Below are 14,463 nucleotides of genomic sequence, written 5' to 3'. Positions count from 1 at the left end.
TCTTCACACTGATTTCATGCCTGTCTTGCCTCCTTCCAGCCCAGACCCAATTCTGTCCCAGCCTGCAGTCTGCTGGCAAGGGTAGAGGCACAACTTTCTTATGTTCCATTTTATTCTACAGATTTTGCAAGTCAAGTTTGCAAATCTCCCATGAACAGCAGAAACCTGCTCTAACACTAACATTATATCTTTCACATTACTGTACTAGGCAATATTTAATTTACCCTATCACTGGGTAAGACATGATATAGCACTAATGGGTACATCTAAGTGGGGTCACATTATATGCTAGCAATTTACAAATTTAATCAAGCACTGATTAGTTATCTGGCTATTAATATATCGAGTAAAATGTTTTGCTGATGTTCCTTCTACTTTCTAGCAAGGATTTATATTAGAATGCCTCCATACACACAAATCTCCATCCACCTTGTACAAGGAAATTATGTGCTCTAGAGCTTGTTTTTAAGTGCAGACACATTCCAGTTTTGAATCTCTGCTATTTGGGACCTTTGGTCATTAAAGGAAAGTTTCAGTGTTCCAGAAAGTTCATTACATGGTCATACAAAACAAATTGTATGAACATATAACAGCCTCTCTGCCATGACTTCAGCTATTAAAGGTGCAGTAGTGAGTCCAAAGGAGTTTTAGCCATATATATTGGGCTGTATCCAATGCTTGCAAAACAGACTCCTATCCATCCCCATGAACCATAATAATTATCATCATCATAAATCAATAGTAATTCTGCCTTACAAAGGCAAGCGGGTCTCCAACAAAATATTGTAGTGTACAGTGCTTCTCTTCTTGCTGGATACTCCATTCCCCCTCTCTAGCAGTCAGCTTTCCATGCCAGTGAACCTGTACAATCCTCCACATTACCTGTTTGTTTGTTTGTTTGTTTGTTTGTTTGTTTAACTACTGCAAACTTAGGGTTTCCTCAAAGCCTACTTATACATCCCTCACGTGTGTAGATGGTGTCATTTTGACTGTATGATAACAAACTTTAATTGTTCAGTCTTGGTATAAAATGGTATCCCTAAATTATGGGAACAAAGGAAGTCAGTCCATTGGTCCATCTAGCATTCTCTGCGCTGGCTGGCACCGATCCCACAATAAACACCAGTCTGGAAATACCAGCTGTTATTTCATGCAACTGGATCACAACTCTTTGATCTGCCCTCCCTAAAAAAAAGCTAAACAACTGTGACCTGCCCCCTAAAAAAAAAAGCTCAATAACTCTGGACTCCCCCCCCCAAAAAAATGGGTAGATCACTACCAGATTTTTTTTCCCCAGGGGGTAGATTGCAGTCTCTTGGGAGTTGGACATCCCTGCCATATAGGAATAAAGAAAGAAGAATTAAATGAGCATACCACATGAGGAACGATTCTAAGCTTGTTTGTCTATAGCAATTTTGCATCTGTATTAAACAGAATGCCCCTCATAACAGTTATATGTAGGATTTCATCCTTATGATAGGATCCAGCTCACCATTTTATATCCCGTTAAATCAAAGGGACTTGACTGTCCTTTTTGCTTGATTGTCCCTTCTCTATTGACTAGAAACTGTGGATATTTTATAAGGGGGAAAAGTTGCACTTTCCTGTACTCTTGAACAGTTTTGGAAGATTACTTTGTCAAATGTAAGGGGGGCAGAAGTCAAAGTGTGCAGTAAATAACTAGAATCCAATTTGGCATTTTCTCTGACCTTTTCTATGACAAATGCGTCCAAGGTTATTTTAAGCAATCTAATTGCATCTCTGAGGTGTTTTTTAAAATCCTGTTTCCAGCATAACTGTGGAGCATGTCACCATGACCAAAAATGAAAAATAAAGGTACAGTTTCCAACAAATAATTTCATTATAAGAAAATAAAGACAAGATTGAGAAAGTCCAGAAAAGTTGGGATTCACTTTTTTTTGGGGGGGGGGGGATAGTGGTAAACAGACTCAATGTTAGAAACTCTTCTAAAAGAATTAATTCTGGTCAAAGTTAAGCACTTCTCTTATGGGTTCCATAAGGCGCTTTTGCTTGCTCTCCGCTTTTGCTTGCTTTGGGAGAGCGCAGTGGGTTAATTTCAAGGAGCTTTATTGTGGGGGGGGGAGGGGACAATTGATTTCCTTCCCTGAAAGTTAACCCTTTCTTCACCCACTGCCCGGCTTGCAGCAAAGCAAGTGGGACAGGCTTGCTAGCCGCAGTTAGGAGCGGCGCCTCTCCCTGCTTCTGCTGCTGCCTGCCTCTGACATCAGTTGTTTGACGCCCCTTCTGCGTGTCACTGAAAATGGCTCTGCGTGTCACTGCTGACACGCGTGTCATAGGTTCGCCATCAGGGGTGCTGAAGCACCCTCTGGTGTCACATTTTTATAACGCATTTTTAACGATAGAACCAACCGTTGTAGATTTTCCCTAAGCCTTTTCTAGTAAGGAAATATAAGAAGAAAAACTTCACATGTTGACATTTTGTTTGTCATGCAGCTTATTAGTTGTGTGTAGCCCCTGATTTATTTGGAAGCTTGTCACCTGACCCAGAGAAGAGTACTGTATGTAAATTTTCATATGACACAAAGCATATGCAAATTTGTGTCCTCTTTTACTGGTAGAGTAGAAGTTTCCATTCCTATTGGCAGCCTTTGTAGAATGTCATACAAATTGAATGGCTGCCCATATCTGTGCCCTAGAGAATTCCACAAAAAGAGAACCAAAAGGAAAATGTTCCATAGCATGAACTAAAATGGAATTTAAAGGCCAAGCTGTACATTCTCACAGTATCCTACTACTTCTGGCACTTTGCTAACTCCCACGACTTGTTACAGTTTTCCAGACAGTGAGACACAATTGAATCACTAAAACTTATAAGAACAATTAAATAAAAATATAGCTTCAGTAAGATATATCTGTAGCTATGAAAAACGTGATATAATCCAATTTAATCTCTTGAGATCTCTTGACAATTCCCTGAGGGTAACTCAGTAGAGCTTCTGACAAGTATTAATTTCACATCACTGTATATATATATATATACACTGGCTAGAGCTTACAAAGGAGCAGTGGGAGTTTGAGTGAAAGGACTTTCTAGACACTACAGAAATGGTTTAGTACAGTACAGGCATCCCCAAACTGCGGCTCTCCAGATGTTTTGGCCTACAACTCCCATGATCCCTAGCTAACAGGACCAGTTGTTGGGGAAGATGGGAATTGTAGTCCAAAACATCTGGAGGGCTGAAGTTTGGGGATGCCTGGTTTAGTATAACCTGGTTCTCATTCTTGGTAAACCTCCACAAACAGCCTGAAATTGATCACTTTGAATGGCATTCTATGGCAATAGGTTATGTGAGGTGATATTACTGGGTTACAGAGATAAAGCTTTATTGCATTTCATTCCTAGAAAATATGGATTTATTCATTTCAAAGTCAGTAAGATGGAATATAGGCTTCTTCCCATCCTTCTAAGAAGGCTTTCCTTCCTTGCTGTAAAACCCCTGCTTGCAAGTCCGTGTACTTGTTGAGGGAAGAGGGAAGAGTAACATAGCTGTTAATCCAGATTTGCTCCAGCCTGGCAGCAACAATGAACACAACCCCATACACTTATACCTTTGGTTCTGCGGTGCTAGGTGTTGGGGGTCCCCAGTGCCCTAGCAGTGTAGGGCTGGTGGAAATTAAAATACAGTATTCCATTCTATTATGTAATCAGCTTCACCAGTTTCTGTGTAAGATTGCCTACTTTTTGAGAGAGGGAAAGACTGAAATTGTTTCTCTTACAACAAAATCATCTTTCCCATAACATGAATTTTAAACATAAAGAAGAAGACTTAAAAGATATACATATATTAACTTAGCTATAAGTTGTTTTCAGGTATGAATTTACATCTACTCTCTTGAAAATTCAAATTATCTTTCTTTTGTTGTTCTTACAGAAAAAACTTTGTAAACAAGTTTTTAAAAAGACTTAGTAGTACTTTTGGTCCTGGTAAAATCTCAATAGAAAAGTTTATTTTGTGCAGCCATTTCATTTGAAGGTGACCTACTACTGCTGAAAATCAGCCATACACTGCCACTGCATATGGGCACTGAGATGCTTATTTCAGATTCTGATTGCTTATGCATTGGCCTGTAAAAAAAGAAGAACTTGCTTATATATTTTTTCATCTTGAATCTGGTAATCAACATTCTGCACCATTCAATTATTCCAAGCCTGTGATTGTTTGGACTTTCTCATCATGTTATCATATAATATCTATAAAGCCCTGATTTTTATTTTAATGTATCTAGTATCCATGATGGTGTCATTTTGTGTATGGCCTTGGGGTTTTCCAGTAGTTTTGTAAAATTAACCATAAAGCTTCTGCACTAACAGCCTTGCATGGTGGCATAACTGGGTTATTAGCTAAATTTACTTGAACTGTTGTGAATGATTTAGTTACAGGTAGGTAGCCGTGTTGGTCTGACGCAGTCGAAATAAAATACAAAAATTCCTTCCAAAACTTAGTTGGTCTTTAAGGTGCTGCTGGAATGAATTTTTTTATTTTGTTGTGAATGATCTTAGTCTCCCAAATGTATTATTTGTGTTATATCGACTTCCCATCAGGTTATCAATTCCACACATGATTCCCTGTAGGCTAAACACTTGGAAAAAATATATTTATATATATATATGTAACATTTGAATTGTAACAACTATTGCTTAGTCACAACTATACTTTACCTGGGCAATTTGTTCAAGTGGCTGCTGTTTGTACAGCTCAGTTACTCTTAGATAATTCGGACTATGTGCGTCCATTTCAACCTGCTTTCAGACCAGTTTTCACCACAAAACTGTACCTGGAGAATTCTCCTTTGTGACTTTTGATACCTTGATTGCAGCATGCTCCTGGATAAACCATCTGGATTAGAGATTGGCAGACTATAAATCAGTGGATCTATTCCTACTTGGGGGCTGATTCCATAGGGTGACACTGTAAAGCTACTGCTGTCAGTCCTGTCAGTCTATAGTCTGTTCTGGAGTCTGCCTAATTAAAGCCTGTCATTTCTCACACTCTGTATAAACCCCCTTGTCTGCCATCTGAAGGCCTGATCCTGGTCGCATCTGAGAACCTCTTCCAGGTTACCCTGCTATCTTACGTTTGGTGGGTGATGACTGGAGAGAGAGTCTTGGCCATTGCGGCCCTTTGAATATGCAACACTCTCCCTAGGAAGGAATGCCTGGTCAAAATTCTAACGTACTTTCAATGATGTGGAGGACTTTTTATTTGCTCAGGCTTGTTATAACTGGTTTTATTGTCATTTTATAGCTTTGCTGGGATTTTTAGTGATTTTGATGTAATCTTCTGTGATTCTGTTGCAGTCTTTAAAATGATTTCCCCTGTGGCTGAAATGATTTGGTTGTATCTGTTTTTAAGGGTATGGAACTGCTGTTAACTAATGGGTGGCTTTAAAATTCACTAAAGAAAGAAAGAATACTGTATATTCTAAAGTTAACAGAGGTATACACAGTGGAAATGAACTTCCCTGATAGGAAATTATGTCACATAATCACATTGTTCCTCTTCCGCACCTGTTCACCTTCCCTAATATCGGAATTATTTGGAGGAGGAGAGACTTGTGGCTTCTGTTCCAACAGAACACAGGTAGAGCTAATAATAATAATAATAACACAGGTAGAGCTGCTAAGGTTGTGAGCGTGTAGTCCTTTTTTAAAGAGCTGAACATTGATCAGAGGCGGTTTTAGGGTGGCGTGAATGCTGTAGAATGGAGTGAGAAAGGTGAGGGGCTCCAAATTTTAGTGCTGCGCAAGGTGCCACTGAAATTTGAGAGCCCCAAATCCACCACTGCATTGATCAACCAATGTATGACATGGAAGAGGAAGCAAGGGAGACTCTTCCTCCTCTTGAACTTCTGACTGTTGAAATTTTATTTGTACTTAACTGTATGCACACAACTCTGCTGTTCAACTAAGAAGACAAATCACATACATATTGGTTTGCAATTCCTTATCTAATTACATAGATAATGGCTGACAGTAGTCTACTTAAATATGTATGTGAGTATACATACAGGAACCTCATCATTTTAATGTACCTAAATAACTCAAAAGATTAATACTTTAGATTTGTTCTGATATGAGTGACCACATGGCATATATGGGATCTACCAAATTCCTGCGTTGATTATGTGTATGATGTATGAGTGCATACTCATCCCATAGGGATTTCAGTGTGTGTGGCACACAAATACATGCTGCATATATATTCTGCAGGATCAAAGTTTTCATTAATGCAAAAATCAAAAGTGCGAAGAAAAAAAGAAAACATAATCAAACTTACAAAACATAGGAGCAGTGGTTGACATTTCCAATTAAATAGAGAGCAGATAATATAGAAAAATAAAAGCAGCAAAACACATAATGAAAGCAAAGGTTCATAATTCACTGGGGGAAGAGAGCTTTGTATATCTGAATTTCACATGTAATAAATGAGCCTCACCAAATGATATAGAAACATGGTCTTCTTTAACTCTAGTCCCATGTGATGGTCTTTTAGGCACTGAGTGAAAATCTTTTTCTTTCCTCCAAAGCCGTTTAATTTTAATGGGTATACAGTGGTACCTCTACTTACGAATTTAATGAGTTCCGAATGCACATTCGTAAGTCGAAAAAAATTGTAAGTCAAATCCCATAGGAATGCATTGGGAGAAAATATTTGTAAGTAGAAGCAACCCTATCTAAAAAATTGTAAGTAGAAAAAATACTAAACTGCACCCAAGATGGCGGACGGAGCTCCATTCGTAAGTAGAAACATTCGTAAGTCGAGTTATTCGTAAGTAGAGGTACCACTGTATACCGTATATACTCGAGTATAAGCTGACCCGAATATAAGCCGAGGCACCTAATTTTACTTCAAAAAACTTGGGAAAACTTATTGACTCAAGTATAACCCAAGGGTGGGAAACGCAGCAGCTACTGATAAATTTCAAAAATAAAAATAAATACCATCCTATGCCTTTCCCAGCTGTTGGCGGTGGGGTGAGGGGAGAAGCGGCGAGGAAGGATCCCTTCCTTGCTGCCTCTCCCTCCCCACCACCTCGCACAGATACAGCAGCGTGGTGGTGGTGGTGGTTCTTTCTGCTGTTTTCTATTATTATTATAGATTTTATTGTTTAAACAAAGGGTTGAATTTTGCATTTTAATAGGGCTATAAACTAAATTATAATGAAAGCATATAAACAAAACAAACGAATAAAATAATACAATAGTGGCCCTACTTCTCTTGCTCATATATAGGGCATTCATTCATATGGGGGAAAGCAAGGAGAAATATAAACATTCATTATCTGAAGGGAACCTGCTTTCTTCCTTTATTGACCTCAAATATTGAGAATCAAACTTGCTGCTATCTGTATAAACTCAAACTAGGTTCTGTTTCTAGGTCACACTGGATCTGACTTTTACATTTATAAAACGAGGTATACTTAATAAAATCAACTGTTATTCTGTTTTTACAGCTTGTAGGTCAGGATTCTACAAAGCATTTGCTGGAAATATAAAGTGTTCAAAATGCCCTCCACACAGCCAAACCTTTGTGGAAGCAACATCTGTGTGTCAGTGTGAAAAGGGTTACTTTCGAGCTGAGAAGGATCCAGCAACTATGGCATGTACCCGTAAGTGTGAATCATACTGGTATTTGAAATTCTTTCCTTGTCTCTCTCATTATCTCAGAAGACAAAAATAGCACTTATTTTATATTCCTCTCACAAAAGCTAAAAGTATGAGAGCATGTTTTTGTTAATCAAGAATGCAAATCAGGTTTTCATTTATTCCCAGTGCTCCTTTAAATAAGCAGAAAAATGCTCTTCCATCTAAAGTGCCTTTTAAAAAACACCACCACAATACTAGATAGAATGTTACCAAAATTCTGTTATTAACAGAGTGACCACATGTTTCAAATCTGGGTACTGGTATATATAATATATAATGTGTATAAGGGGGGGAAACACCCTTGTACAAAATGAGCATTTCATCCATGAAATACATGGATGAAAACACTCCATGTACTGCAACATATCTAGAAAGTATATATCCTGAAAATGCCCTTGGGAAGATAAATACCAGACCCTTTTTACAGACTCAGATATAGTTGCAGTGCTTAGAGTTTAAAATGGGACTATAACATTATGGCTCAGGATCAAATGACCAATTAAAACAAAATAAAGCTATTCCAGTTCACATCAGCCACTCCTAAAGGCAGTCCTGGCTGGCAAGTAACATAGTCTAACTGTGTAAAAAGTCATATTGAACTTCCATTACAGCACCCTGGCGAAGAGTCTCAAACAGTTATACATATTGCCGTGGCTGTCACAACCCACTCATTCAAATGAATTGCTGATGAAACCCTACCCACAATACCAGCCCCTTCCCACATGCCAATAAACCTTAGGATGGTGAATCTGCAGGCTCTAAGGAGCTTGATTTATGAGTTATGGAAGATAGCTTAGGAAGCCGCTTTACAACTGCTTCAGGATATTTATTATGTTCTTGGACTTTCTCATCTCCACTCCGAGATTACATTACATTACAACACCCAAGTAAACACAGGTGTCATCGTAGCCTGACAGTACAGAATAAATTACAGGTAGGTAGCTGTGTTGGTCTGCCATAGCTGAAACAAAATATAAAAATTCCTTCCAGTAGCACCTTAGAGAGCAACTAAGTTTGTCATTGCTATGAGCTTTCGTGTACATACACACTTCTTCAGATACCAGGTACAGAATAAGTGGACTAAAAATAACTCGTTAACAATGTCCAGTTTAGATATGGTATTTTTAAAAAATCCTGCTCAGCACCATGACAACCGGCCGAACCCATAGTGCTAGGGATCTGGAGATGATAGATTGTCCTGTTCCAGAAGGTGATAATGATGATGATGACAATAATGGCAAACAACAACAACTTCTACATTAGCCTGAATTTGCTGAACACTTAAAATCTCGGTTGCACACACTCTAATTAAATACTATGAGAACTGGGTTCTAACTGCCTTTCGGACTGTTAAACTCCTTCTGGACAGCTGCAGGGGCAAAGGGTCATTAGGGTGGAAAAGAGGCATTTGCAAAATTGTCTTCTTGCCTTCATGAATCACTTTCTGATTCTTAATGGTCATTAGTGCTTAATATTTGTTTCTAAACAAGACATATTAATAATTATAAAATAAAATAAACCAGAATTGGCTTCTTTCTAATTTATGATTTTATCATGTGTACATCAGTACAATTTCAATCTATCTTGTTCCTGAATGGTGCAACGCTTTATTCTACTTATATGATGGGATAGGTCAATGGGATGTGAAGCTGGATTGCAATTCAGTAAGAAAGGCATATATTAAAGATATACTGATCAAGGACTAGAGAATGACACAACAAATCCTTCATCCTTACTACGACTTTGGCATGATTTTACACCAGCAGCTCCACATAGTAAGCCATTTCTGAAGCACAAAGTAGTGTCAAAATAGTTTTTGAATATACACCAATATCCCTTTGTATATTCAACATACCTTTCTGGATCCCAGGCAGCATTTAATTTTTTTCTATAAAATAAATTATGCAGGCATTAGTATAATTATTATAGCTTTACTGCGCAAAACTGGAATAGTCACAATGTTTGATGCATGTTGGTGAAAGACATTAATCTTTTAAAACTGTCAGTATACTTGCTTGCCTAAACGAAATATATAGCATGCAGAAATTCCTGAGCGTATTGCTCACAGATGCCTGCAAAAAGGTTATGGCTGCCAGTTTTTTTTTCCAATGTGACATATAATCTATGCATAATTTATAAGTGATAACAAAGCAATCAGGCTACATTCATAAAAATCCCAATGACACATAATTTAGCAGAATCTGAGGATTAGAATTAATTGTCTCTCTTTGTTCCAAGTTCTAAATCTTAGTAAATGATTCACTGCATGTCATTACAGCTTAATATTTGCATGAAATCACAGTTTAGATGGCATAATTTAATGGCAATTAAAAACCTATTTAATCGTCATGCAAATTGGCACGAGGGCCCTTGAGTACGAAGGGTGTCTATTTCTTCAGTATCTGCAGGCGGACAGTTATAAACTTTGAAACACTCCTACTACAATTGATAACAATTTTCCTGTTCAGAGCAATATGAATGCATAATAAATCATATTTTTATCCTAAAATAAGACCAAGATTCTCTGTACATTGCTTTACCGAACAGAACTATTAGCAATCATTGGGAAATTGCAAAAGAAAAAAACTAACATGCATTTTTTTTCTGGTGCAAACTGAATATAATTATACATAACATACACAAACCAAAATAAATCAAGATAGCATAAAGGTATTTTGTCAATAATTGGATGTGATGCTGTACATAGTCTCCCTCTGGTAGAAAAGCCTTTTTTTAAAAAAAGAGGGGGGGCTAAAATTCTTAAGATTGATTCTTCAAGAGCAGAAATGGGAGGAAGTTTCAATTCCCTGATTTTATTTCCCCTACAAACATCTGACTGGTAGAATTCTCTGTACTTCTATTCCTGTTGGCATTGATAGATAGATAAAAGTCAATGGGTGAGAATAGTTGTGGCCCTGAGAGTTTAAAATCCTGATACCAGATTCTGTGATGTGGGCATATTTTGTCATCCTAACCATACAAACCCCATCCTGAATCTGTCTTGAGTTCTGTTCCTAGTATTTTATCTGACTTTGTTTCCTGACCTTGTGCTAACGTGTTCTCTTGTGATCTTGGCATGAGTTCCTGTTTACATGTTCCTTAAGAACAATATGAGGGTAGCTGAGTTTTGTTTTTCTAAGTGTGTAAGAATGTACCATGTTTGCCACATTTAATTTGTTTCCGTAAATGATGAAAGAGGGCTTTAGGTGTGTGTGTGTGTTGGTTCTAATGACAAACTATTTCCCCTTTTCCTTAGGGCCTCCTTCTGCTCCAAGGAACGTAATTTTTAACATAAATGAAACAGCTCTCATGTTGGAATGGAGCCCCCCAAGTGACACAGGAGGAAGAAAAGACCTCACATATAGTGTCATTTGCAAGAAATGTGGATCTGATGCCAGCCAGTGTGAGATATGTGGAGGAGGCATCCGATTCATTCCAAGACATACTGGACTAATCAATTCCTCAGTAACTGTGCTTGATTTTGTGTCTCATGTGAACTACACTTTTGAAATAGAAGCCATGAATGGAGTCTCTGAATTAAGTTTTTCACCCAAGCAGTTTACAGCTATCACAATCACTACAGATCAAGATGGTAAGTTTGTGCTATTTGTATATCAGATATACTTAGAGCTTATGTGAGTTCACAGTACATTTTGTGATCTCCTCTCCCCCCCCCCCCGAGTCAATAGAACAATAGAAGCACTTAAAGCTACTCAGATCTTTTATTATTCCGTGTTACTATTTTGTGAGGTGGAGAGGAAATGGTTTTAGGATAAAATAGGAGGTGTTTTGTTAAAATTAATTGGGCTATCGAGATGAAAAGGTGTTGCATTAACTGAAATTAATATAATGCTGGGACATATACTTAATTTTTTTAAGGCATACCTGTGGAATTACTGATGGGAAGGTTGAGGCTTACTACTGTGTAAACTTCATTCATTTCAATAGTACACAGAGGAGCACCCAATGGATTTCACTGTAATTGCAGCTGTCATCCCATTGAAATCAATGGTAACATTTCCATTGACTTCTGTCATTTGGTTGCACCCAGCATCACCATGTTTACCTGTGTAAGAAATGTACTTCAGATATTTAAAATATCAATATATACATTTTGATACATGTCCCATGAATTTAATTTCACAAAATGTATCTCTCCAGCTAGTTTGATAGGTACAAATGTAAGGTATTTAAATATTATGACATTCTTGTATGAATGACCATATAGAATTTGGTCCATATAGAATTGGTATTGAAATTACTAAAGGTTCTTGTCCCCAGGCCTCCCTATTGTTTTTGTGCCAGTTGCATAGGAAAACAGTTGCATACAGACTGACAAGTATGGCTTTATTTTGGTTTTATTAAGTTGACAGCTTCAATAATCAATAGGTATGTCCAATAGAAAACCAAATCTTCAGAACTTAAAATCAAATTCACACTTAATTTAAAGTCTTACCGGTATGTAGGGATTTAATCAGCATTGTGGCTGCATGATGACCTGGTGTTTCTGCATGCCAAGGAGAACCCTAGATGCTTGCGGGGAACGTTCATATTTAAATAATAATAATAAATGGCATGACAAGGTTTAAGCATGCTCATTGCTGTCCAGGAGAGACACATAGGCTAAAAGGGTGGGATTTAGCATCTTATACTTGTTCTGTCTGTGGAAGTGTTCCAGCTTGCCAAATGGAGCAATGCCTCCTCCCCCTGCGCATTGTTCTGGAACTTCTCCCAACCCTCTGTCAAACCAATTTCAGCTGGCATAGGGGGAAGAGAGGGAGAAAAGCCCCTTGCAGAAGCAAATGTCCTTGTGCAGGACTTCCACTTACAGGACTGGTTTGGTGAATCCTACCCAAATTATCAAAAGGGCTTCAAATTAATTAGGATAAGTGGGAAAGCACTTCTTCCAATCCTAATTTGTTTTACAAGGATTCTATCAGATGCAAAATCCTTTTTACAGAGGTGCAAAATCTATGAGCCTCTGGTTGCTATTGGATTCCCATCAGCCTCTCCCAGCACTGTCAGTGGTCAGGGATGATGACAGCTATAATTCAGCAACAGATGCAGGGCCGCCTTAAGCATATCTGGCACCCTGGCGCCGTGGTGCGAAGATCCCTCCGGCAGCCCGCCCGCCCCGTTTCCCAGCGGCGCCCCCCTGGCGGCCCTGCGCCACCCAGCCTTGCCGTAGGGCCAGCCCTGAACAGATGGAAAGCACAGGTTCCTCACCTCTGCCTTAAAATATCCTGGGTTGTGAGTCCCTTCATCCCAATTTCCTCTTCACCCCCATCCTCCCCTCCCCCCAACACTATTGGGCAGTAAAAAAATAAAAAATACCCCCCCACACACACACACATATACTCACACACCGAGAAGTTTGGGGATGAATGAGCAGCTTTGTGATCACATTGCCTCAAACCTCAGCAATCAGAACCTACCAGTATCATCAAAAGGGTATTTCCAAACCATTTATATCTCATCGCCCATGACTCCTTGTGAGCCACCAACTTTTCACTGTATAGCTCAAATTACCAGCCCTGTGGGTAGTAATTACTGTTCTAATAGCACTTCTATAAAAGGGAGAGAAATCATATTGATAAGTGAAATAAACAGCAATAATTAAACAGAGTTCACATGAGCTTCCTTCCATATTTATATATTTTTTTCTATAAGGCTTGCCCTGCTGCACAGCTTTTTAATTGTTCTACTAACTTGTATTTTTGAAAACACTCTAATGGCCTATTTCAACTACATTTAAATTTACTTAACAGCTTATTCTCTACATTTCCTCAATTTCTAGGGAGGAGGAGAATACCTGTTCACTACCATTGTTAAGATTTGTGTGCAGCCCTTTACTTACTAGTGTGCAGATTTCGAATGGCCATTGCACTTGCTATATAATTTGCATCAATGCCCCCAAAGTCATTAATTTTATTTGCAAAGATACTGACATGATTTATCTTTGCTCTTTTAAATATATAGTTTTCAACCATCCCTCTTTTGTACATCTATTTCTAGGCAGCAAAACTGGTGCTACCTTCATAAACATGCTTTATGAAGGCTTGCCATTTCATTTATCACCATGTCTTTTTCTGCAAAACTCTTCTTTTATGTCCAAATAAACTGACTGAGACTCTAAAAAGTGATCCTTAAATTCTTTGAAGCTTTACTAGTAGCACTGTTAATAATGGAAGAATTATTGTGGGGAATGCAAGCAGCGTTCACACTTGGGTTTTACTGTCAGGCTATCATAGATTACAAAGGCAGAGGCCTTTCCTTGCTTGGATAAACTACAGTGGAAACCAACATAGTTACACGAAAAGCAGACACTGGTAAAAGATACATATCTGCTGTCTTTAAAGATAAATCTTATGCCATCTCTCTGGCCATGCACATTTACACAGGAGCCCCAAGGATATGAACCAGCATAGCTTTCTTTCCGTTGCTGCCATAAGAACTGTGGTAAAGGAATGTAAAGATTAGAGCTCCTTGGAATTTGTTGTAGAGTGTTGTGCATAAAGTCCAACCTCAAAAAGATTAATGAGATTCTTATATGAGGGGAGAGGATATGAACGGGTTATCCCGTTTTTTTCATGCAAGTTCTCAGCAGCCATATTTGGTGCCTCAATCTTATCCTTTCTTGTGCTGTACTCTTGCCCTGAAAAGAATAGGGATGGGAGGGTGAGGCATGGGTCATGTGACTTGCCTGGGAGCACATCTCAGAAGACACGCATTGTGGTTTGGGGTAGGAAAAAGTTGTACAGTGTTATTTAAGA

At 38.4% G+C, this 14,463-nt stretch overlaps 1 protein-coding gene across 4 annotated transcripts in view; it reads left to right on the top strand.

The window, feature by feature from the left end:
* EPHA6 (EPH receptor A6) overlaps positions 1-14,463 on the top strand; it is a 205,365-nt gene that overhangs the window by 4,884 nt on the left and 186,018 nt on the right. For 2 of the 4 annotated variants that reach the window (XM_088668036.1, XM_088668034.1), the window contains exons 2-3: positions 7,498-7,653; positions 10,947-11,282. In XM_088668036.1, the coding sequence (XP_088524162.1) occupies positions 7,641-7,653; positions 10,947-11,282 (349 nt within the window). In that variant the 5' untranslated portion in view covers positions 7,498-7,640. Of the gene's footprint in view, positions 1-7,497; positions 7,654-10,946; positions 11,283-14,463 lie in introns of those variants that run through there. The other 2 variants (XM_088668038.1, XM_088668035.1) reach the window with 2 other exon arrangements.

This window comes from Zootoca vivipara, chromosome 4 (genome assembly GCF_965207765.1).
Source record: "Zootoca vivipara chromosome 4, rZooViv2.hap1.1, whole genome shotgun sequence".
NCBI classification, from domain to species: domain Eukaryota; kingdom Metazoa; phylum Chordata; class Lepidosauria; order Squamata; family Lacertidae; genus Zootoca; species Zootoca vivipara.
This window is presented reverse-complemented; position numbering and strand designations above follow the sequence as displayed.